This window comes from Monomorium pharaonis, chromosome 5, assembly GCF_013373865.1.
Source record: "Monomorium pharaonis isolate MP-MQ-018 chromosome 5, ASM1337386v2, whole genome shotgun sequence".
Lineage (NCBI taxonomy): Eukaryota > Metazoa > Arthropoda > Insecta > Hymenoptera > Formicidae > Monomorium > Monomorium pharaonis.
The window spans coordinates 13,143,969-13,169,654 of record NC_050471.1 but is presented as its reverse complement, the minus strand read 5'-3'; the positions used below and the strand labels follow the sequence as shown (position 1 = coordinate 13,169,654).

General features: G+C 36.8%; 1 protein-coding gene across 1 annotated transcript in view; it reads left to right on the top strand.

Annotated features, from left to right (window-relative positions):
• LOC105832420 (dynein heavy chain 12, axonemal-like) overlaps positions 1-25,078 on the top strand; it is a 111,367-nt gene extending 86,289 nt beyond the window's left edge. The window contains exon 3 of the mRNA XM_036287042.1: positions 24,488-25,078. Coding sequence (XP_036142935.1) covers positions 24,488-24,646 — 159 coding nt within the window. The 3' untranslated portion in view covers positions 24,647-25,078. The remainder of the gene's footprint in view (positions 1-24,487) is intronic.
• Positions 25,079-25,686: the final 608 nt, after the last annotated feature.

The following is a 25,686-nucleotide window of genomic DNA, read 5'->3' as shown; positions in this document are numbered from 1 at the left end:
GGAATTATCTTGTCACATTCTGGATGCAAGGACTGTTGTTAGAAGGACTCTATCAGTGGCATCCAGTGATCAACCATTGCCTGTATCATCTACAACTTCAATTATTGTTGCTCTGACCTCGCGCGCCGTTCGAGACGTAGTTATAACCAAGAAGCGTGTGCGGCGTACGCTTGTTCAGGGCGATATTTGTGGTAATGGTTCTGATCGAAGGGTTTACGTAAATGAGCTTCTCCCTAAGGATACTTATGAACTACTCCAGCTCACAAAGCGTACTGCTAAAGAAAAATCTTACGCGTATGTCTGGGTCAACGACGGTCATATCCGGGTCAGGCGCTCTGATGGTGACCCGATTATTCGTATTGACTCCAAGAACGATCTTAATAAGCTCATTTGATGTACGTCCTCTGTTCGCTCTTTGACACCTGTCTCGCATAGTAACGGTGATTCTCGGCATTTACTTCGCATAGCTCAATTTAATGCGAATTCCCTGCGGGGCCACATAGATTTTATTAGAATACATTTTCATACTAACTTGGCTGAAAGAGGGCATCTCTGATGATTTAGTGGCCTTAGATAATTATTTCTTAATTCGCAATGATCGTGTGGGCCTAATGGGTGGAGGGGTAGCTTGTTACGTACATAAATCACTTAAAGCTTCTATTGTTTCTATGTCGGACGGTGATCACATTAACGAACCAGAATATTTGATCATTGAAATTCGCTTACCTAATGATGAATCTTTGTTGTTTGCATCCGTTTACAGAAGGCCAAAAGGCTACTACCGTAATAAATTTGTTGCGTCGTTCACCTGTGTTTCTCACATGTATAAAAATGTAATTATTGGAGGCGATCTAAATTGCAACTTGTTGACCGATCAATTCGAGGCAACTTATTTACGGAATCTTATGTTTGGCCTATCACTTCATATTGTCCAATCTGAAGTGGATCCAAGTCCAATCACCTTTCATACAGCTACCTCTGATACATGGCTTGATGTCTTCATAGTTGATGATTGCGAAAAAATTGTGTCTTTTGTGAAATCTTCTAGTCCTTTTATAGCCGGTCATGACCTTCTGTCTCTCGCCCTGTCCATAGGATTTCAAGTTGACACTGAGCACCTTATTAGGAGGAGAGGTTACGGGCATATAGTGGACTCTGAGTTTCTTGAGCTTCTTAAAGTTGAAGTTGACAGTGCCTCTACTATCATTAGCAATTTATCTTATGAATCTTATGTTCATGAATCTAGTGCAATGCTGACCCGGGCTCTCTGCAATGTACTTGATGTTTGTGCTCCGGCTCGTACTTTTGTGGTTAGAAGGCCGCCGGCGCGATGGCTTACTGAGGATTTGAGGAGCCGCCTACGTGCTCGCAATACTCTATTCAAGCAGGCCAAGCGTTCTAACAGTCTGCTTGGATACCTTAGATATAAACACTTCAGGAACCAACTGAATTCTAATATTAGGCGTGCTAAGAACGAGTTTCTTCTTGCCTCCCTTGACAATATATTCGATCCTGCCAAACTATGGAGGGAACTGGCTCGACTTGGTCTTGCCAAGTCCACCTTTGGTTCCCCACTCAATTTTTTCATCTCATCCCAGCTAAACTCTTATTATGTTTCTGTTTCTTCTGCTTCGCCGCTATGCTTCGCTGACTTTACTTCTGCCATCTCTTCTTTATCCTGTCCACCTTGTCGTCCTGAATTTGTGTTCTCTCCTGTCACATCTAACATGATATATAATCTAATTGCTCATAGCCCTCTTCACTCTTATGCGTCGGGCGCTGATGGCATTCCACTTTATGTTCTGCGTTTAGCATGGCCTCGTATCTCGTCCTGGATTGCAGATCTATTCAATAAGTCATTGGAACTCTCTGTTTTTCCATCTCACTGGAAGCTTGCTCTCATCCGTCCCCTATCCAAGATTAGTAATCCTAGGTCCCCGTCTGACACTCGACCGATTGCCAATTTACCGGAAATGTCCAAAATCCTTGAAAGGTTAGTCGCTGGCCAAATTGTTAAATAACTATAATCTTTTGGATCCGAGGCAATCGGCATATCGGTCTAACCATAACACCCAATCCGCTCTACTACGTGTTTGTAATGATGTTAGGGCAGGGATCGATGCTGGACTTATCACTATCTCAGTCTTATTCGACTTTAACAAGGCGTTTGATACCGTCCCGCATCTCCGACTTCTTACCAAACTGAAAAGACTTGGTATTTCTGAGTCAGTTGTCACTTGGCTTTACTCATACTTAACCGGTCGATCTCTGGCTGTAATAGATGAAGCTGGTAATCACTCTGAATGGCTTCCAACTTCCCTTGGTGTACCTCAAGGTTCTGTATTGGGTCCGTTGCTATTCTCACTTTTCATAAACGATATTGGCAATGTTTTGTCATTTTTCAGTCATATGTTGTTCGCTGATGACCTGCAAATTTATCTTTCTTGCTCTCCTATGAATGTCCTTCGTGGCCTGGAATTGATCTCTAAAGATGCAAATGCTATATTTGAGTATGCAAACAACAATGGTCTCAAAATTAATCTAACTAAGTCTAACGCAATCATCTTAGCTAGTCAACCTCACACTAGAAACATTGACACCTCTCTTCTCCCTCCTATTATAGTTGATAGTACTCCTTTATCTTTCGTTAGTGAAGTGAGGAACTTGGGTGTCATTTTTACGTCCAGCCTGTCATGGAGCAAACACATTTTACGGGTCTCTAAAAATGTTCACTATGCCTTGTATAAGCTTAAATTCAATAAAAATTCTCTTTCGACTGCGCTTAAAATCAAGCTAGTCAATACTTTGATTATCCCTCATATAGACTACTGTTGCTTGGTTTATCATGGTTTGACTGGTGAACAGAATATTAGGTTACAGAGGCTTGTGAACTGCTGTATTAGATTCATCTTCAACTTAAGGCGCGATGAACATATTACACCGTACAGACGTCGTCTTGAGTGGCTCTCTGTTGAAAATAGAAGGCTGTATTTTCTAGGTTGCCTAACATACCGCATTCTTTATCTTCTTCTTACCTTCGTGAACTCTTTATACATCTTGATCCTTCAGTTAAGAGATCTAATCGCACAATTTCATCAGCACAAATTTTCCATATTCCTCCTCATCGAACCAGTGCTTATAGAAATTCCTTTCATTTATCTGCGGTTTACTTTTGGCACTCTCTCCCTGATCATATTGTATCTGCGCCTTCACTACATACTTTTAAGTGTCTTCTTCGCGCATATCTATTAGCTTACGAATCTATCTAAATGTCATTTACTGCGTTTTCCAGGTATAGTCTATTTTAGCGTTCTTATTTTTACTCATATTTTGTTCTATCTCTATGTTGACCTTAGTTTTACTTATGATTAGGATTTAATACTGTCAACTTTTACTAGCTCTTATTTGTGATTAGAATGTTGTTAATCATTATAATTCTTATATTTAAATCATTATGTTATTAATCATTATTACTTATGTATAAATCAATCAATATCACTTGCGCTTCGTTGACTTTATACAAATACTTTGTAACTTTGCTTTGTAATCACAATTTGCCCTTTAGCATAGGCTTGGGCATAATAAATGTATCTCTCTCTCTCTCTCTCTCTCTCTCTCTCTCTCTCTCTCTCTCTCTCTCTCTCTCTCTCTCTCTCTCTCTCTCTCTTTCTCTCTCTCAAAGAATTGAGAGGCAATACTATTGTGAGATGTTTGGATGGAAATGAGATTGAGCGCGTAGAAATAATAAAGTACTTGGGCATAATTATTGATGATAGACTTAGATTCAGCGGTCACTGTGATTACATGCTAAAGAAAATAGGGAAGAAAATAAGTTTTTTAAATAGAATAGGGAACTTTATCTCGGCTTACACTAGATGTACGATATACAAGACAATTATAGCACCTCACTTTGAGTATTGTGCAACGCTACTAATAGATATGGGGGATACACAGTTAAGTAGGCTCCAAATAGCGCAAAATAGAGCTATGAGAGTCATATTGCAATGTGACAAACGTATCTGTGCGCGCGAAATCGTTTGCCGACGGCAACCGTATGCGCTAGAGGCCGGAACCGCTCAGAGTTGAGCGCGGATAACGTGTTGCGCGAATCCGAGGATTCGCTGGAGGTTCCACAAGCACGAATGAAAACAGGCAGGATTGGTATTCACAGTTAGAAGCACCATTTATTTCTCAAAGAACATACTTAACCATACAACTCGCGCGAATCACGGAAGACGCGAGCGTGCGGGAACGCCGAGTCAATTATAAACGATCGGAAATCTTCGGGTCGAACGGTTGTCTTTTCTGCCTTGAATTGCGCGGCGGATATCTTGCCGGGCGCTTGTCAGGACACCCCAACGGGACGGAGATCTTGAGCGCGAACGAGACCGAAAAACTGATCGCGAGGCAGACGTTTGATCGCGAACACGAGATCACCGTTGCTTCCCGCGACGTCACAACGCACACCGCACACTCGCGATTTCGCGATACTTTCACAGTACAATAGAGAGATCTTAACTCAAACGTGAATAGAATTCGAAGTTGATAATCTAGCCGAGGGATACCCCGAGTAGTGAACGTTAGGTTTTTAAAAAAGGCGAAACCCGAAAAAGAATTGAGAGAGGCTTGGCGAGCAAGAGCAGGCACAAGACTGACTCAACTTCGCGCCGAAATTCGGTAACGCGCCTTACTCTCCCCCGATATTCGTTGTTAGGAGGAGAAGATCGGGAAAGAGCAAGCAGCTGATCGGCCCGGTACATCACGCGATCACGGCGTGTACGTGTGAAATCCACGGGTCCACGCTCCGGCTCGGCGAGATGAGATGACGAATTCCCGATAACAATTTCACGACTAGAGACAAAAAAAATATTTTTGTTTATCGGAAAACATTATGTTAACGGTCGAATCCCAAACAGTATCAAAGTTAAATGTATGCACCAAGCGTTGCAATTTATGACCATAAGACAAAGGCTGTATTACAATATGTGCATATTTATTTTTAAGATCTTAAATAATATGATGCCGGAGCAATTTAGTAATAGACTTAGAATAGTAGAGGGAGAACGCGAAACTAGGCAGACAGGGGATATTGTTATTGAATTCCGAAAAACAAGAAGCGCGCAAAAAAGTTTATTTCATGAGGGTGTGTTAATGTACAACGTATTACCACACGAAGTTAAACATTGTAATCGTTTAGAAATGTTTAAACAAATGCTAAAAGAATTTGTTTTTAATGATGTAGCATAAAATTGTATATATATGTATTGAACATGGCTGAGAAAGCTAATAAAAAATCAATCTCTCTCTCTCTCTCTCTCTCTCTCTCTCTCTCTCTCTCTCTTTTAACGATTTCCACAACTATGTGGAAATCATTAAAAGAAATTATTAGAGGAGGACCAATAGGCGCAAAAGTTGTAGGAAAAATAGATTTTGAAATATTAGACAATAATATAGAGTGTGATATAGCTGATAAATTTAACTTATATTATATACAAAGTATTAAAGACATAATAAAATCTATAGATAAGAATTATACAACAAGCACAAATAAGAGAACTATTTATTGTATTGAAAAGAAGGGAGAGCTAGAAAAATTTGAGTCAATTACGACAGAACAAGTAAAAATAATTATTATGGAATTACCAAAAAAGAAAGGCACAGAAGAAGGAATAACTAGCGATATATTAAAAACGGTGTCTTGTGTCATTGGAGAGGAATATTGTGATATAATAAATAAGTCATTGAGTGAGGGTTGTTTTTTGAAAGAGTGGAAAACATCCACGATAATTCCAATACCAAAAGTAGAAAAACCTAAGAGGGCAAGTGATTATAGGCCTATTAATATATTACCAATATATGAAAAAGTACTAGAGATAATAGTTAAAAAGCAAATTGAGGTCTACCTAGAAAGTAATAATATCATAACGGAATATCAGTCGGGCTTCAGAAAAAATTATTCGTGTAAAACAGCAATTCAAACAGTTATAGATGAAAGGAAATTGATTATTAGTGAGAGACAAATAGTAGGAGTTATTTTTGTAGATCTTAAACGAGCTTTCGAGACAATTGATAGAGAAAGATTATTAGAGAAATTATACCAGTATGGTATTACAGGAACAGTTCTAGAATGGTTTAGGTCGTACTTAAAAGATAGAATGCAACAAGTTCAATTTAATGATAGATGGTCTAAAATAATGACTACGGAATACGGAGTGCCACAGGGTTCGGTATTGGGCCCATTGTTGTTTATAATATATATGAATGATATTGTTAACGTTTGCTCGGATATGTGTAATATAAAAATGTTTGCGGACGATACCTTAATATATGTAACAGGTGAGAGTAGTGCGGAAGTAGAGAGGAAATTGAATATTGCATTTAACGTAGTGGAGGAATGGATGAATATTAATAAACTGAAGATGAATTCGGGAAAACAAAATATATGTTAGTTAGAGGGATAAGAAAAGAATTGAGAGGCAATACTACTGTGAGATGTTTGGATGGAAGTGAGATTGAGCGTGTAGAAGTAATAAAGTACTTGGGTATAATTATTGATGATAGACTTAGATTTAGTGGTCACTGTGATTACATGCTAAAGAAAATAGGGAAGAAGATAAGTTTTTTAAATAGAATTGGGAACTTTATCTCGGCTTACACTAGATGTACGATATACAAGACAATAATAGCACCTCACTTTGAGTATTGTGCGACGCTACTATTAGATATGGGAGATACACAGTTAAGTAGGCTCCAAAAAGCGCAAAATAGAGCTATGAGTCATATTGCAATGTGACAGACGTACCAAAGTTAAATGTATGCACCAAGCGTTGCAATTTATGACCATAAGACAAAGGCTGTATTACAACACGTGCATATTTATTTTTAAGATTTTAAATAATATGATGCCAGAGCAATTTAGTAATAGACTTAGAATAGTAGAGGGTGAACGTGAAACTAGGCAGACAGGGGATATTGTTATTGAATTTCGAAAAACAAGAAGCGCGCAAAAAAGTTTATTTTATGAGGGTGTGTTAATGTATAACGCATTACCACCCGAAGTTAAACATTGTAATCGTTTAGAAATGTTTAAACGAATGCTAAAAGAGTTTGTTTTTAATGATGTAACATAAAATTGTATATATATGTATTGAAAATAGCTGAGAAAGCTAATAAAAGATCAATCAATCAATCTCTCTCTCTCTCTCTCTCTCTCTCTCTCTCTCTTTCTCTTTCTCTCTCTCTTTCCCTCTCAAGACTACGTAGTACACAAATACAATAGATATTACCACGTTTAACAACATCTTTAGTTTGTATTATTCTACTTTCATTATGTGTAATTTGAATAAAATTTTAACAATTATCATTTTTTCATATTTTCAGTGTTAAACACGATCGAAGAAAAAAATTATCAAAAATCATCACTAAAACTGCGATAAATAATCAACGCGATATTTTCTCTTTAAGTGTCGTATCGTGTTTAATATTGAAAGTGTTAAAAAATAGTAATCTTGTTAAAAAAATTTTATATGACATTTAATGAAACTCTAATAATATTGATTGGAACTGTTGTTAAAAATGAGGTTTATCGTGTTTCTGTAAATACTTTAGAGGGAAAGATATTCCTGCTAAATTCGCGAAGTACATCTTTTTATCTTTGTCTTTTTAATATAAAAATTGCAGCAACATTTTGCTTTATTTTTATAAAAAAACTCTAGAATTGTAGAAGTGTTAGTGAAATTAATTTCTTGATATTAAGTAAGTGACATTTCAAAACAATACAAAAAATATGAAAATTTTACGATTTGTTCTATTATTACGTTTGAATTTCTATGTAAAATTTTGAATTCTGAATTCTTTTATTGATTATTGAATTTTATATTTACTCTTGATTCGTATGTAAAATTGAACTTTGTACTTTTTTTTGTAAATTCCATATAAAAGTAGCATTACGAGTTAAATTAAGTTTTTTACATTAAAATGTAAAAAAAATATTGCTGCAAAAATTCACTTGAATTCACTTATTTGTTAAAAAGTTATTTATCAAAAATTATCACACGCACACGCACTCACACACACACACACACACACACACACACACACACACACACACACACACACATGTTGTATAGGTCATTATAAGAATAAGTTTTCATTTTCGTTTTTTTATAGTTTTAAAACATTCACGGTCATAATTTTTTGTTAATTAATAAAAAAATAATCAGGAGCATACAGTTTTACATTTTGATAATTTTTAGCTATAGTATTGCAGAGTCAAAAACTTCACAATAAAAGTCAACTTCACAAATCCAAAAATTTTATTTGTGAAGTTGACTCAACTTTTATTGAGAATCAGAGACACTGAAAGAGAAAATATCGTGTTGATTATTTATCGCAGTTTTAGTGATGATTTTTGATAATTTTTTTCTTCGATCGTGTTTAACACTGAAAATATAAAGAAATGATAATTGTTAAAATTTTATTCAAATTACACATAATGAAAGTAGAATAATACAAACCAAAGATGTTGTTAAACGTGGTAATATCTATTGTATTTGTGTACTACGTAGTCTTGAGAGGGAAAGAGAGAGATAGAGGGGGAGGGAGGGGGAGGGGAGGGGGAAAGGGAAAGGGTGATGGAGAGGGGGGAGGGGTGGGGGAGAGGGAAAGGGAGATGGGAGAGTGGCAAGATGAGAGAGAGAAGATGAGACAGTAGAGTATAGAGAAGAGAGAGACGAGAGAGACGATAGAGAGAGCTATCTGAGCGAGAGCGAGAGAGAGAGAGAGAGAGAGAGAGAGAGAGAGAGAGAGAGATTGATTGATTGCGTTTATTATGCCCGAGCAATGGCTATAGGGCAAAGAAGAATAAGCAGAAACATAGATTTTACAATTAGTTTAGCAACAATGAAGGTTACAATAAACTTATAATCAAGACTAAGCTTATAAGGTAAGGTCAGTCGCAAACTACAAGCAAAGAAGTGAAACAATCGCAAGCATCATAAGAAGTACATAAGTAGCAAATTTAGCAAATTCAAGACCATTGGAACGCTGATAAGAAATGTAAACTACTGTCTAACATCACTAATAATGCGAGGTCAAGTAATCTTACACAGTAGAGATGACAAAGTATTGTAAGCAAGTATAAGCTGGGATGAGTACAGACGTAGCAAAGTTAGCAGACTGAGAATAGTCGAACGCAGTAAAGCAATAATTTCTAATATAGTTTAAACTAGTATGTAAGGTGTAAAAACTTGATTAAAACAACATACAAAAGTAGAGCAAACGCAGATACAAGCAGAATAAGTATAGTAAGGCAAGGGAAGAAAACTTCAAGAAATCAAGCATTGATAAAAGCTAGTATAACTAATTACATAACTAATTTAAAACTAATTTAAAGATGAGGTCAAATCTAACATAAACGCAAATATAATGAAGTAAGCAGTTACAGGTATAAACAATGTAATCACAGGAATAGCGACACAAGCAAACTCAGAAGCGATCAAGAACGAGCGAAGAATATCCTTAAAGGTGACTAGGAAGGTGCCAAAGTATTATAAACGATAAAGGAACAGAAGAAGCATGTCATGTCAACCTATCGAGGTCAGCCACCGAGTCCACCCGAATCACAGGTTCGCTATCCGATCGCCTGACATTTACACGACCCCCACTGACCCAGACATATCGATATGATCTCGTCTTGGCAGTATGCTTGGTTTGCTTCAGCAGTTCGTAGATGTTTTTGGGAAGCAGCTCATTCACGTAAATATTTCCGCCAGAATCATTCTCGCAAACCTCACTCTGCACCGGTACACGACGCACACGCTTCTTTGAGATAACGATATCACGAACAGCAACAGAGGCCAAGGTAACAAAAAGTGAAACGGAGACAGAGACCGGCAAGGGATGATCATGAGACACTACACGACCTGACTCACGAGCAACGACCCTAACGGTTAGGGTCGTTGCTCGTGAGTCAGGTCGTGTAGTGTCTCATGATCATCCTTTGCCGGTCTCTGTCTCCGTTTCACTTTTTGTTACCTTGGCCTCTAGGGCCTAACCTCCAAAATATGGCACGACAGTTCAGGGATATCAAGCTTCGTGAACACATTGCGAACAAGAGCCAAGGGGGTAATAGACATCGTAGATGGCACACCAGATATAATAAGCACATTGTCAGTTTGACTCTGCGGGGCTAATCCAGACGATCCCTGATGACTTTTTAAGTCACTTACGTCACGCACAAGAGTAGCATAGCTCTGCTCCAACGAAGAGATACGCTGACTATTTTTCTCCACATTACCAGCTATAACATTCAGTTGATTAAGCTTAGCATTGAGCTCCTGATTAGTACGTCGCTGTTCCTCAATAAAAGCGGAGAATTTGGCGTCAGACGCCTGTGTTGTTCGATCAACTTTAGCAAAAGTTCATTGGTTGAGACTTCGACACTTGCCAGTGACTGCGACTGCGACCGCGAAGAACCAATGCTCACAGGAGTGGTCATATTTGCAAAATTGAATGGTTGCAATGCGCCTAAACCCTTCCGGTGTCAAAGGCGTATTCAACGAAGCAGACAACGACTTACAGCATTCGTCAGCGTACTTAGTGTTGGAATAGGACATTACGCAGCCAGGGTGAAACACCCTCCCACACTCACACCCGACCGACGCAGTAGCAATCGGTTTGTTACACCGAGCACACACAGGTTTCATGAGTAGATATATAGTACGTTAATTAATTAATACAGTATATGAACACACAATTCGGTCGCAGAAAATGTACGCATCAGTTCACGCAGGCGATTTCTGTCAAAACTTCACGATTAGTCATTGGTAGCCAATCTGATCACCCGGTAGGTGCAGAAATCACGTGAAGTACACGCCGTAGATATGGTGGGGACCCAGGCAGCCAGATGAGGCACAGAGAGATGCGGCCGGTGGAAGCGGCGCGTGCGCAGGAGAGAGACGGCTAATGGAGACAGCAAGACGGAAAGAATACTCCATATATGTTACACTCTTTGTAATAACACAAAAAAATATTCCCTCTTGATGTAACGATTTCACGACAGCTTAGGCGCGATGCTACAATTATTATGCTTAAAAATTAATGTTCAATATCATGTATTGTTAACACAATGAAGAATTTTTATTTATAACCATAGAAAACTTACAGTTTCTTCTACCTTTAATTGCATTATTAATTACGACAGATTTTCAGTGACTTATAATGTATTAACGATAGAAGAAATTCGAAGTTCTCTATCATATACAAGAAAAAATCCTTTCTAATTAACCATACTAACGATACTTGACATAACATTGAGCTCTAATTACCTATAATTACCGTAGAAGTCGCATCGAATAATTTATCCTGAAGTCGTTAGATCAAACGTAAATATTTTTCTATCGTGTTATTTTACAAAGAATGCATATTAAGGATAGTATTTGGTGCATTTCATAATTTTCTAATAAGATGGTTACGAAAGGAGAATGTATAAAGAATCAATCGTGATAAATCTTCGTTAATTTAATATTCCATAAAAAACGATGAGAGAATTTGATGCGGCAAATATTATATTATTTGCAGGTTCCATACGTTTCCATCGCTTTCTCTCTTTCAACTTTCTTATTTACAGAAGTTTATTACGATTTAAATTTATCCTATTTTTATTAATAATTCATAATCTCGTCATGTAATCGCGAGTGTGCGTAGTAGCCATCGACACAAGCTTAGGCGCGGTGCGGCGAGACGTGGGAACGGCGACGACGCCACGCTTCTCCTTCTCCCCTCCGCCGCCGCCGCCGGCAGCCAATGCTTGAGACAGTAGACCCTGCTATGGCTCGAGCGGCTCGAGGAGCCCTTTCTTCGGCGCGCAAGGCGCGCTCTCATTTGCATAATTAAAAAAATTTATATCGATTATTAGCAGACCAAACCCATAACAATATTGGATTTTTATGTTCATCTCGATCCCATCTATCTTTTTATGAACAGTGACCAGTGCTCTGGGATTCCCTGTATAAACTACTAGACAGAAGTAAAGAAATAAAAGTTTGAAATAGCGCTGAGTTCGTAAAAGTTTACAAAAAAATGAATTTTATATAATGTAGCCCGAAGTGTCGACTTGACCCCCATAAAGTCTCTCCGCTGTGGATCTAATAGTTTCGGAGTTACGCCCCTCAAAGCAACTCCCTGTCAAAAACAAAAGTTACAAGGTTGCTGTTTTTTGTAACACTTGTTTTTGACAAGGAGTTGCTTCGAGAGGTGTAACTCCAAAACTACTGGATCTACAACGGATTTTGCACGGGTCAAATCGACACTTCGAGCTACATTATACGAGAAATTCAGATATTTTGCTCAACTTTTACGAACATGGCGCTATTTCAAACTTTTGTTCCTTTAATTTTGTTCAGTAATTTATATATGTATATGTACACACACACGCACACACACACACGCGCGCGCGCGCGCACACACACACACACACACACACACACACACACACATACACGCACACACACGTATATACAGGGTGTAATGTAATCGGTAGCCATCCCGTAATGGAAAGATAGACGGGATCAAGATGAACATAAAAGTCCAATATTGTCTTGGGTTAGGTCTATCAATAATCGAGATATAAATTTTTCAAATTGTACGAATGAGAGCGCGCCGTGTGAAGAGCCGAGACGCTCGAGCTGTAGCGCGGCCCACTGTGTCGAGCATTGGCTGCCAACGGCGGGGGGAAGAAGGAAAAGCGGTGCCGCTGCCTATGCTTCGCCGCCTTCGCGTCTTACCGCACCGCGTCAACACTCGTGGCGATGGCAGCTATGCACATTCGCGATTACTTGCCAAATTAGGAGTTAGCAAAAATATGACAAATTAAAACCGTAATAAACTGCTGTGATTAAGAAAGTCGAAAGAGCGAAAACGACAGATACTTATGGAATCTACAAATAATCTAATTTCTATTGTAATTGTGAATAAGTAAATTAATAAAAGTTTTTCGTACATTCACGAAAGATTCTTTCTTTTTCTTAAATATCTTATTTACAGTATCATACAATTCTAACTTTGTTTCTTATCGAATTGTGTCGTACTGTTAAATCCTTGATGAACACATTAATAAAAAATTACCATAAATTCACGATTGATTCTTAAAGTGATAATTTTCTTTTATAAGTGTATTATAATATTTGCCGCATCAAATTGTAACGAACCGCGTTTCTAAGCGGCTAACAGCGACCGCAAGGCCCGGCCGACCATCCGCCGGGCCAAGAAACGGGCCAAGAAGCGGGCCAAGAAACGGGCAAAAGCGCGCCCATAAGCACTCCACGCCACCGAGATGACGCGCATCTCGGAGGCGCTTCGCCTTCCCCCCTCTCAAACCAGCATCCCGGAGATGTAACCGAGAGGAGGCCGAGGAGTCCCGAAGACTCCCGAGTCGCTGCCGAGGACCATATATAAGGCCGCCCGGCAGCGACAAACTCCACTTCTCGTTATCCCGTCCGACACATTCCGACGAGAAGACAAATCCTACGAGCCAGAAAAACGGTGGAGTGTTCTCCGTTATCGCCGAGAGTTCTCGGCCTAGCTCGCCTGACTTCCTTTCCTCGCTAAGCAGACAACGGGGGTAGAGCGTGCTCTGTCTCCGCCGAGAGCTCTCGGCAGCTAGCAGGGATCCTTCCCGACCGCATCCTCACGGCCCGGTAAACGGCACGGAGTGTTCTCCGTCTCCCCCCGAGAGTACTCGGGACCGACGCCGTTCCATAAAACCGAGCCGCAGTTCGGAGAACTGCCGTAGCAATTCATAGAAAAACTTTGGGACGCGAGACACCCGTTTCCGCACCGCGCGCCCGCCGGCCACCGAGCCCGAACGTCGGGCTCGCTACACGCGCCGCCCACCTCACCGCGCGCCGCAGACATCCCATCGTACCGGACAGCTGATCGGCTGGCTGTCACGCGCGCAGTTCCTGATCACCGGAAAACATCGTTGTACATAGCCCGACCACTGTATATAATTCCTTCGCGTTGTAAATATCCGCAAACTTCGTTGTATTATAATAAAAGTAATAAATTGTATCGTCTAAGCTACCCATTGCATTTCTGCTGTTTCTGAACCCTTTTCGCCCTGGCCTTTTTCCGACGAGCTAAGATCTCCGCGCGAAAAAGGTCGTTACAAAATTCTCTCATCGTTTCTTATTGTTTTTTTTCCATGGAATGTTAAATTAACGAAGGTTTATCACGATTAATATCTACGATTGATTCTTCATACATTTTAATTTCGTAAATATTTAATTAGAAAATTATAAAATGCGCGATATATCCATATAATATGTTACACTCATTGTTCATAATGATCAATAATGTCCTTACAAAATTTTTTTAATGTTGCAAAAAAGTGGTGGGGTGAAGGTAAATAAAAAATTTGAGATTCTTGAAAAATATGAATATGTCATTGTAAAGAGTATAAAATGCCATAAAACTTTTATATAGAACATTTTTTCATAAACTTTATATGTTCAAAGATATTCGCCAGAAACAAAAAAATGCGTTATTTTTGAGGGGTTGTTTCAACTCCTAAACGTCGAGATACACCGCTTAAAAAATATAAAATATAACAATCTAATATTTTTTTATGTTCTACAACAGTGCTCGACGTTAGTTGCCCTTTTCGGGCAGATTTCAGAAATGACGCCTACCGTTCCCCCATTACCGCTTGCGATCTTGACGGCCGAGTCGCCGATCGCGCGTGAACACCTCAAGCGCGTTGCGATAAAGAAGTATACTGGGGGTCGTACCTAAAATATTTCTCTTGTTTAATACTTTTTATTTTTATTAAATAATTGAATATTAATAATTTTATTATTAATGTATGTTATGTACATAAAACTATTTTACATATATAAAATATGTTATCATAATATATTTTTGATGAAATATAATTACAATTTTGACAATAGCTTTCCACATCACTCATGAAGTACTATTGTTCGATACGTTTTTTAAATAGTAATTTTCCCAGTAGGCCTATTCCACTAATAATAATAATAATAAAACGTTATAACATGACAAATAAGAAAACAACTTTTTTATAAAATGGAAAAAGTAATTTGAAAAAACTGAAGCCAATTCGTGTATAATTTTATATTAATTAATTTAATATAGTTTAATTAATATAAAAAATTTTCTAAGTCATTCGTACGATTTTACTAAAGATGGTATATCTGCAGAGATTTTAAAAGAATTAACTCGCATCAGCGAAGATAATGTTTTATCGCTTAAAGAAAAACGTTTTTTTTGTTTTCGTAAATTTTATTTTTTAATTTTTATAAGTGGATAATATAACATAATGTATCTAAAATTTTGAAAAATTTTACCCTTTTTCTAACTGTGCTTTTAAAGCAAGATCGCATTGCAAATCACAAAGCTCTGCCTGAAATTCTAAGCTTTGTTGCTTGATTTGTACAGTGAGAGGATTCTCAAAAAGTACTAATTCTTTTCTTAATATTTCGAAATCAGTAAAACGGGTATTAAATTGATTAATTAGAGAATTAATTATATCTGTAGGTTTGTTTTTCAAAATTACAATTCTTCAAAGAGTATTTGGCAGGAAGGAAAAAAACAAAAAATATTATTTCTTAATGATTTTATATTATGATATATTATGATAACATATTTTATACATGTAAAATAGTTTTATATACATAACATACATTAATAATAAAATTATTAATATTCGATTATTTAAAATTATATAAAAATAAAAAGTATTTAACGAGAGAAATATTTTAGATACAACCCCCCAGTATACTTTTAGAGGGACCCAGTATACTTCTTTAGACGCGCCTGAGGCGTTCACGTGTGTTCGGCGACTCGGCCATCAACGAGCGGTAGTGGAGGAACGGTAGGCATCTGAAATCTGCCCGAAAAAGGCGACTAACGTCAAGCACTGTTCTACACTGCAAAACATATCCACTCTAAATTCCGCGAAACTATAACGGAAAAAAGTGACTTTTTTCCACTTTAAATAAGTGTGAAATTAAAACGGAATTATATACGCAGGACATTGTCTTTAATGTCCTTCATAAATAAAACGGACTAATGTCCGCCTTAACGGCCGCCCTCCTCTCAGTTGCAATAAACACCTCTATTGCTAACCGTTGGTGCCAACCACGGGCGCCGATCAACGAGGCAACCACCGCGGCAAATGCACGGCATGCGACCGCGACGAATTTGAGTTGTCATTGAGAATCATTTCTGACGTAATTTTTTATACTTAAACCGAATCTGTTGGCCAAATTGCACCATCATCTCAGGATTTCGAGATATTCTAACCTTTAAGTGCGAGAACGGCCATTTTTGACAATGTTTAAAGATCAATTACACCAATTGGAAAGTTCCTCACTAATTTCGAGACGTCGCATGATTTTACATGAGTCTTATACTCTGCAGAATTCAATTTTGATCAGACCAATGCAATTTTTTTTTCAACAAGATATGCCAGTCTGAATATTTAATTATTTGAATGCTTCGGAAAATAGTATTTTCTCACACAACGTAAGCTTTATAAACTTACGTTGTGTAAATAGAACCACCAGACTGTTGGAACAATTAACTAGGGGTGTGCCGGATATCCGGTAATTATCCGGTATCCGGCCTATCCGGCTACTTTTTTACAATCTGACCGGATAGTATTTAACTATCCAGCTATCCGTCCCGTTTGGCCATTTTTCACAAAATCTTGGTACGTGTTTTTTATTATTATATTTATTATTATTATTATTATATATTAACTTAACTTATATTATTATTATTATATATTAACTTAAATAATATATATTTAAAGTTGTTAATAAATGGAATATCTGTTTACTTATATTATTTTATTTAATTTTTTATTAACATAAAATACTTTTACTTCTTTGAAATGCGTCTATTTTTTTAAATATTTCATATTTTTCATAAAAAATATATGTATACATTTCTGCATTATCTGGCAGTACCTATTTCTATCTTCTGTATACAGCTGCTGCGGCACTAAATAATCTTTCTGAATTTACAAAACTTAGAGGTGCACTACAATATTTCAGAAATAATGTTTTTAAATGTGGAAACTCTGCATGAATTTTTCATCATACTATTGGGTCTTCTTTTCGTGTTAATAAATCTAGTGCCAGATATTTTTCTATTTCTGCAGTAAATACAGCCGTTTTTTTCTTTGTTCTGTCGCTGAGTTGTCTTTTAAAAAACGTGCTTTTTTTCTTCGTCTGTACTTGTATCAACATCTGTTGATGACTTTAATCCATTCGCAATTTTGTCGAAACATTTCTAAATATTTTCCTGAGCAACATCATGATGACTATCAAAGAAAGATGACGTATCTGCAGTATGATTTATAGTGATAGATTTTTTTTGTATGTTCTTAGACGTATGTTATTTATTACTTTTGTTGATAATAAAAAGTTTTTTAATAATTAATTCTTTAATTTTAACTTCATTCCTTAAAAAACGAGATTTGAAACGTGGATCCAAAAATGTAGCATGTGTAAAACAAGATCTTTCTTGAATATTAATTCCAGAAGAATTTAAAAATCTGTTGTTACGTCGAGCGGACTTAACGTTTTTCCCTATCGCTGACCCTTTTAAGAAAAAATAGCTAAATAAGAGAAATTATATTCTGACGGTTGATAATAGTAAGAATGTTTGCATAAGATCGCTCTATTGTCACAAGTTTGTGAGATATAGCGATAATTTAAAATTTTATTTTTAAAGAACAACAAATACATAAATCAAAAGTACAGCCATCAAACGAGGACTCTAGTTTCCATCCATAAATAATTTCTAAAAACGATCGTCATATATGATTCAATTCTTTCTAAAGTCTAAAGGAATGTTGAATTTAGAATAAAAAATATCGTAACAACTATTTTTATTACCGGACCGTGCTCAACAATGCCTTAGATCGGTACCTAAGTAAAGACAGAAAAAAAAGGGAAATATCGAAACTTGAAAAGGAAAATATTTGAAATATATTAGACAAAGAATTTCCGGAACTATAAAATTTATTACTCAAGCAAAAACGCGGTTTGGGTTGAAATAACAACCGAAGGCGCAACTCTCTACAAATACTTTACAGACAAATATAAATTCCTTTTTTTTGTGTCGCCTGTTCCTTAGATAAGAAAATTAAAATTGTAAACCTCCCACCTCTATACTCAAAAGTAATTCGGGCGGAGACCAGGAAAGATGAGCCAGCGATTGGTCATCTAAGCAATGAGTAACCCAAATGAATTTTCCAATAGACAAGCTCCAAATTTGGTGGCTTTGGAAGGGCCTACCAATCCAAAAATGAGACCGCCTACATCCCAACCCTTTCCTTCGAAAAATCTTCTATAAAACCGCAATTCAAGAGATCGCGACTACCAGATTCACGAAGTTCTACGTGCTTTTGAGGTCCTAAAACCAATGTCCGCTACATTTCCGATCAAGTTACGATCTTGCGTATTAAAGTCAGTGCCGAACATTACGATCTTACGTATTGAAGATTCAGTGCCGAATATTTTTGTGCTGAACATTCAGTGAAGTAAGTGCACCTGGGTACCTCCCGTGGCTTACCACTCTTCGGTCCCACCAGCCTTGAGCCTGACTTGCTGCGGTCAGCAGAGAACCGTCCGCTAATCCTGAGGCCAGGAATTCAGATTACCCTCAGCCAGAACCGTCTCAACAAGTAGTAAGTCTCAACTATTCAACTTTTATTTTCGGGTAGTTTTCTTTTTTTGAACACAATTAGAATATATATATATATATATATATATATATATATATATATATATTGCAGTGAAAAATCAGTTTTTCCACAAGAGAAATCGTTGGAACGTAAGACGGTCTTGGCGCAGGAGAGCCGAAAAAATCAGGCGGGCTCGCGAAACACTCGACGCTGCCTACTCCAAGTACCTGGATTCCTTGAGAAGATGAGAATCGTCATCTTATCATCTTGAGGAACCCCTGTGTGATCCTCTAGAATTCCCGTCATCATACCACAACCCTGAGGAACCCTCGAGTGATCCTTAGGACATCCCATCATCACACTACAACCCTGAGGAACCCTCGTGCGATCCTCAGGATATCCCGTCACCATCCCATAACCTTGAGGAACCCTTGCGTGATCCTCAAAATATTCCGTCTCCTCCTTCTACTGCAAATATTCCCTCTCCTATTTATTCTCCGATTAGTTCGCCAGAACTCGAAATATTCCATCTCCACCTTCTACTGCACCATCAATAGAAATAATAGACGAATTAGATCGAGTCTCACCCCGGCCGCGTTATTATCACTATGACGGTACTCAGAATTCATTGATTGAACTTTTAGAGCAATTTCTATTAAAAATAGACCCCTCGCTGCAACATTACCGCGATTTTGCAATTAACCCGGATGCAATAGATCCAGAAATTCTACTAGATATCCTTCCCGCACTCGCTCCCTCAGATCCAATCCTTGTTTTCACCCCTCATTACTATGATCCTTTTGCCGTTCCCACAGATTTTTTTTATAACTTCTTTCCTCCATCCACCGTTATTCTAGAGGAGTTCACATAATAAAAAGGAATAAATAAGAAATAAAATATTGTAAAATGACGAAGATTATCTTTCTTATCTCACTCCGAATCACATTTATGAATTTTGTTCATAATCAAATTTTAACTTAAAAATAAAACCAACACATGTATATATTTATATTTATCCAGTATTAATCGAACCGACCACATGTCAAGGATATATAAATTGTTAAAATTATAATGATTTCAACTTTAACTCTATTTGTAATTTTAATACTAGAATAAATATTGTTAATTTTTAACTAATGCCATTGTTCATTTAATCTCAACGACCTCCCCTCATTCCGAACAAGGATAGCACCAGGTCCGATCTCGAGTTAAAGCGATTCAATTCGTTGACTCGAAACTTGGACCGACGGACGTACGACTTGAAACGGGTTATAGCGGGCCCTATCTGCACGTTGACCTACATTTTCGAGTCACAAACAGTGCGTTCGACCTGAGGCACCTACCCTCTCTCTCTTGCGTGCCTTCGGGAATGGTAAGTCTCGTTACGTCCTTTCCTGCCTTACCCATTCTTCCTGAAATATCCTTCCCTCTAAATAAAAGAGTTAAATCCCACTAAGCTGGACGTAACACTGTTTTTAATTGACTTTTTTAACTCGTCTTTTAAAATCGTTATATCATTTCCTTGAGATTGAGTGCGTTTCGACAAATAAGACTAAAGAGTAGCTGTTACCGATATTACATATGCGATACCTTCATTATTGGCACTAGCAATATTTGTTATTTCTTCTATTGGTTTTAAAACAATAATTACTTATGTTTCCGATTAAATGCCACTGATGCACATCAAGAGTATCTAGGAATGTCATATTCTGTTGCATATACAGTGACAGCTTGTTTTTGCTCATAAAAGACGTGATAGCATATAGTATTCGAATTCCAACGAGTGACAACATCTTGTATTAATTTATGGGTTGGAAGTTTTTTTCTTGAATTATTTTTAATTTTGTTCAAGCTTTTGAGGAATGTTTAAAATGAGATACCATTTTGCGACATTTTGCTGTAATATCAATAATTTTTCTTTGCACAAAAATTGCGTCGTGCACAACCAGTTGCAACAAATGTAAAAAGCAACTGACGGATTCTGCAACTGTAAGCTCTGTAATACAAAAAATATTTATTAACTTACGTATATATGCGTGTGAGTGTGCGTGTGTGCGTGTAAAATTAGTAAAATATACATATAAAGTTACCAATTTCTAAAATCATGTTGGCAGCATTATCTCTTACAATCGCATAGATTTGATCAATATTAAAATTTCATTTTTTCATAATATTATTAAGTACATCCGCAATATTGCAACCAGTATAACTGTTGGGAAAATGCTTAACTCTTAAAGTGTAGTTTTTTTTTAATGTTTCGGTGGAAATATAATGTGTTAAACTAATGAATGATTAATTGTTTACTGAACTAATCCAAATATCTGTAGTAAATGTATATTTTACAGTTTCCAATTTTGCTTCCACTTGAGCCCTTATTTCTTTATATATTTCTGGCATTAGTGTTCGCGAAGAATAAGTTCTATTCGGCAATTTATACTAGGGTACTATATGTTTTAAAAGATTTGAAAATCCTTTCCGTTCCACTAAAGAGAAAGGTTCTGCATCTAGAGCCATCATCTTGCCTATGAAAATGCAATTATTATTATAATATACTACTTTTATAATTAATTTATATAAAAATTAAATTTATTTCTTGATAAAAATACGTATCTGATTGATTATTTTATTTACGTATATATTTTACGTTTATGATACAGCTTTTGCTTTAGGATCGTTAAAATTCCATTCTTTACTGCGATCAATGGTCATTTGCAAAGTAGGTTGAGTATAACATGTTTGTTCTTGTGTAAAATTTCATCGGAAACTTGGATCTTAGATTTATAAGTCTCATTGGCATCTGCTTTGTTTTCATTTTCATGTTGAGTTTTATATACTAAAGAATGTTTATGCTTTACATGATTCCATAATGGCTTTGTACTGAATAATTTCGGTGTTTTTCCACGAACAATTTTACTCGATGAAGATTATTCAAGGCACAGTTTACATTCTGCTGTTGATTCGTTATCACTACAAATTTTGAAATACTTCCAAATACGAGACTTGAACTGGGCCATTGTAATTCATATAAGTTAATTTTATGAACAGTACACGTACACTTCTAATTGTAGAAGAAAGTGTGATATTTTTCGTTCACAGTTCACAATATTAAAAACTCTCTAAAATACTTTTATTAGGTTAGATTAGACAGAGTACATTCAAAGCATAGCATCATCTGTGGACAAAATATGCAACTAGAACCGAGAAACGATCGAGCCAAAAGATAGGGAGTGTCCCAGACGCGCACAATGTAAAACGGACAATATAGACACAACTAATCAGATTACTGCTTTAGTTAAAGTTAGGATAAATTTATAGAATTTCATTGATGGTGTCCGTTTTATACTGTATACATTTAGGAATTACTCAAGAAATACTAGATTTAAAAAACGAAAGCAAAGCATAATTAAATTTGTTTTTAGCTTTTTTTGCCGGATCATATATCCCGTTATCCAGCCATTACCGGATAATATCCGGTATTCGGTTATCCAGCAATAATGAGTACAAATTTTTCCGGTATCCGGTTATTCGGCAAATTTTCTATCCGGCACATCCCTACAATTAACTAAATAACTTTGAGGATCTATACCACGAACAGGAATGGCTTGACCAAATAACCTCCGAGCGTAGTCACAAATAGGCAAAGCTTAAACACAATTTATGGGACCCCCCGAGGATTCCCTTACGGAAAGAAATTACAGCCGATTACAGAAAATTATATTATAGGAACTACATAAAAGTATTACACGAAATTACAGACTGATGTATTGTAATATTCTGTAATATATTTTCGCACTACACACTCGGATTACAGAAAAATAACTTGTAATATCTTGCCTGTAATATCTAGCCTGTAATATATTGCCGAGATTACAGGATAATAGCCTGTAATATCACAGCAGGATTACAGAAAAATAAGCTGTAAAGTATAATTATACATGGAAAAAAATATATAATGGAAAATAATGGAAAAAATCATTTATTTAAAAATTACGTGCATGAAATTTGTACATTGTTCATTGGCCGATACATCCAATGTGATTAAAAAGTAATAGAATAAATCTAATAAATTTCAAACAATATTTATGGAAATAATTTACATGATAAGACTCGCTATCACAAATTTAATGAATTGTTGGTGGAATTACACGTTTAATACATTACACGCGTGTAGCAGTGTATTACACATTTTGTAGATTACACGTGTAGTATATTACATATGTAGTGGATTACACGTGTAGTGGATTACACACTTTATGGGCTAGATATGTATTCCGTATTACAGGGATTTCACGCACTGTAGTAACAATAATATTTTTGAAAAATAAATAGAAATAAATATCTATAAATATTTATCAAAAATATTGTGTGCTGTCTGGGTTACGCGTTACTTTTTAAATAATTAATGCGTTTTGAACTTCGAAGAATTTTACTATGCCTTTAGTGAAATTTAGTAAAATTTTAATAAAAAATCTAACTATTCTGCAATGTAAAATGTTTTGGTTAAATTTTAGTAAAATTTTATCAAATTTTACTAAAAGTATAGTAAAAAATTCTTCAAAGTCCGTGTTGTCCTACGACTACCACTGATTTTGAAGGTAAATTCTGAGAAAAAATTCTCTCCGTGTAGAAGTAGATCTATTATATATCTATAATACAGTTACGCAGAACGTCTATTAGACGTCTATAATAAGGTTGCACAGAACGTTTATTAGATGTCTATTATACGCGTCTAAAAAAGGTTACTTCGACGTCTATCTAGATGCGTTTATCGATCTAGCTTAGATGCGTCTGATAGACGTCTGCTCGATGTCTATCCTATTTCGCGTTTCTCGTTGGGAAGTTTGTCTGTGATGTAGATACTCGGGCGTAACTTGGTAGACTGTTGCCTGTCTATAGTTTAAATGGTCGGAAGTATTTAATTGAGCCTATATTGAGTCAGCTGCTTCAAACAAAATGCTACTTCAAGAAGAATTTTAATGAAGCGATATTCGACTTGGAATATCTCGAAAAAAAATTGGATCTGCGTGAGCGAAAATTGCTTTTGAATGATAAAATTCATACAAAATGGAGCCGCTTTCGCAAGTTACCGAGGAACTTTTCAATCGTTAAAATTCTCTAAACATTATCAAAAATAGCCGATTTCGCCCATTGAGGTTAAAATATTTCCAAAATTTAACATGATGGGACAGCAAATTCGGGCAGCAGATTCGGTTTTAGCATAACAAATTACGTCGGAAATGATTTGGTATCAAAAAAGAAAAACTATGCAGGCCTGTGTAATCATATTGAGTTTTTTGTTTCAGCTTTCTTCCAGAAAAATCACCCACGCCAGTTGTACTTTTTAAAGATAGATGCACTGTATCAAAAATAAATAATCAAAATTAAAAAGTATATTTTTTGTACCTCAAAACACGTGTAAACGAATAAGAAAATCTTTTACACAATTAAACTCTAATTTATTGAAAAGATTCTAAAGTTTATTAATTTTTTAACATGTCATAGTGGATTACCCTTTAACTTAAAAATTAAATAAAAACAAACAAGAAAATAATTTCAAAATAAAATTTGCTTTATCTATTTTTTAGATTTAGTACTTATCTTACAAACAAAAAAATTTATTAGTTTATATAAAAAGTACATTTAATAAAAAACTTATAAAAAATAACATAATAAAAACATTAACATTTAAATACATTTTTGCATTAATCTAACAATTGATGAATTGTTGTGTAATTCTGTATTTTTTATATTCATTTTTGTCGTATACAGCAATATGTTCCATTATTTGCCATTTGTCGTAATTCAACGATGCAACAAACTCATTGGAACAATGTGTCAATTATTACTGGATATGATTTGACAACAGATGCTGGCACAACTTTGAGGAAAATAATCAATATGAACATGTTGGAAGATTCAGAAAAGTAATATTGTTTTATAAAACTATACTACACTAATATTAAAAATGGATGTGACATGATATATTTTTTATACAATCCATAAAATTTATCTGTTAATTTTGATAATTATACTTTAATACTTTTATGTACAAAATAATGAAATTAATTTGTAACGACTGTTTTCCTACTTGGATCAGCTCGTCGGGATCAGGGTGTAGGAAGGGTCCCTGAGACAATAGGGGCTTGACAGATTCGGTAGAAATTATAATATATTTAATAGTACTAGGATGATATTTACAGTATTTACAATCTATATACAAAGAAACGCGAGTCTCGCTCCGATTAGCTGTGTGCCGGCCGCGCACGATGCTTGGTGGCGGTCGCGGGGTATGGAGACGCAACGGCGGGCGATACTTCGACGGTGCGGTACTCGGGTTTCGTGGCGCGGTGCGGTGCGCGGTGCGACGAGCGATAATTGCCCGTGCTGTGAGCGTGGTGATGCTCGGCGCGAGACACGAGACGGGCGTTGTTTCTCCCGATTTTGACGTGTGTCGTGTGACGAGGCTTCCTGGGAAAAACGACGTCGGTGCCGAGAATTCTCGGCGGAGATAGAGAACGCTCTGTCCCGTGTTCCGAGCCGGATAAGGATGCTTGCTGGGAGAATCCGTAGCCGAGAACTCTCGGCGAAGGCAGAGACGCTCTACCCTCAGCTAGCGGATTTTAACCAGGAGTTTTAGAGGCGAATGGAACCAAGAACGCTTGGTTAAGGCGGAGAATACTCTACCCTAGTTTCCAGTTCGCAGGAGGCTTTTCTTTCGTATCTGGTGGAGTCGGAATGCCGGAATACGGATCGGATCGAGAAGTGAAGTCTATCTCCACCGGAGCGGCTTTTTATACCCGCCCGGGTGGAAGTTCGGAGATCTCCGCCGATCTCCGGCTTTCCTCCGCGCTCGATCCCCTCTCCCGGCAATCAGGAGAGCGGCGGAAAAGATGCGCGGATTGTCGAGGCGATGCGTCGTCTCGGTAGAATGACAGATCTTATCACGGGCCAATGCCCGTATTGCGGCC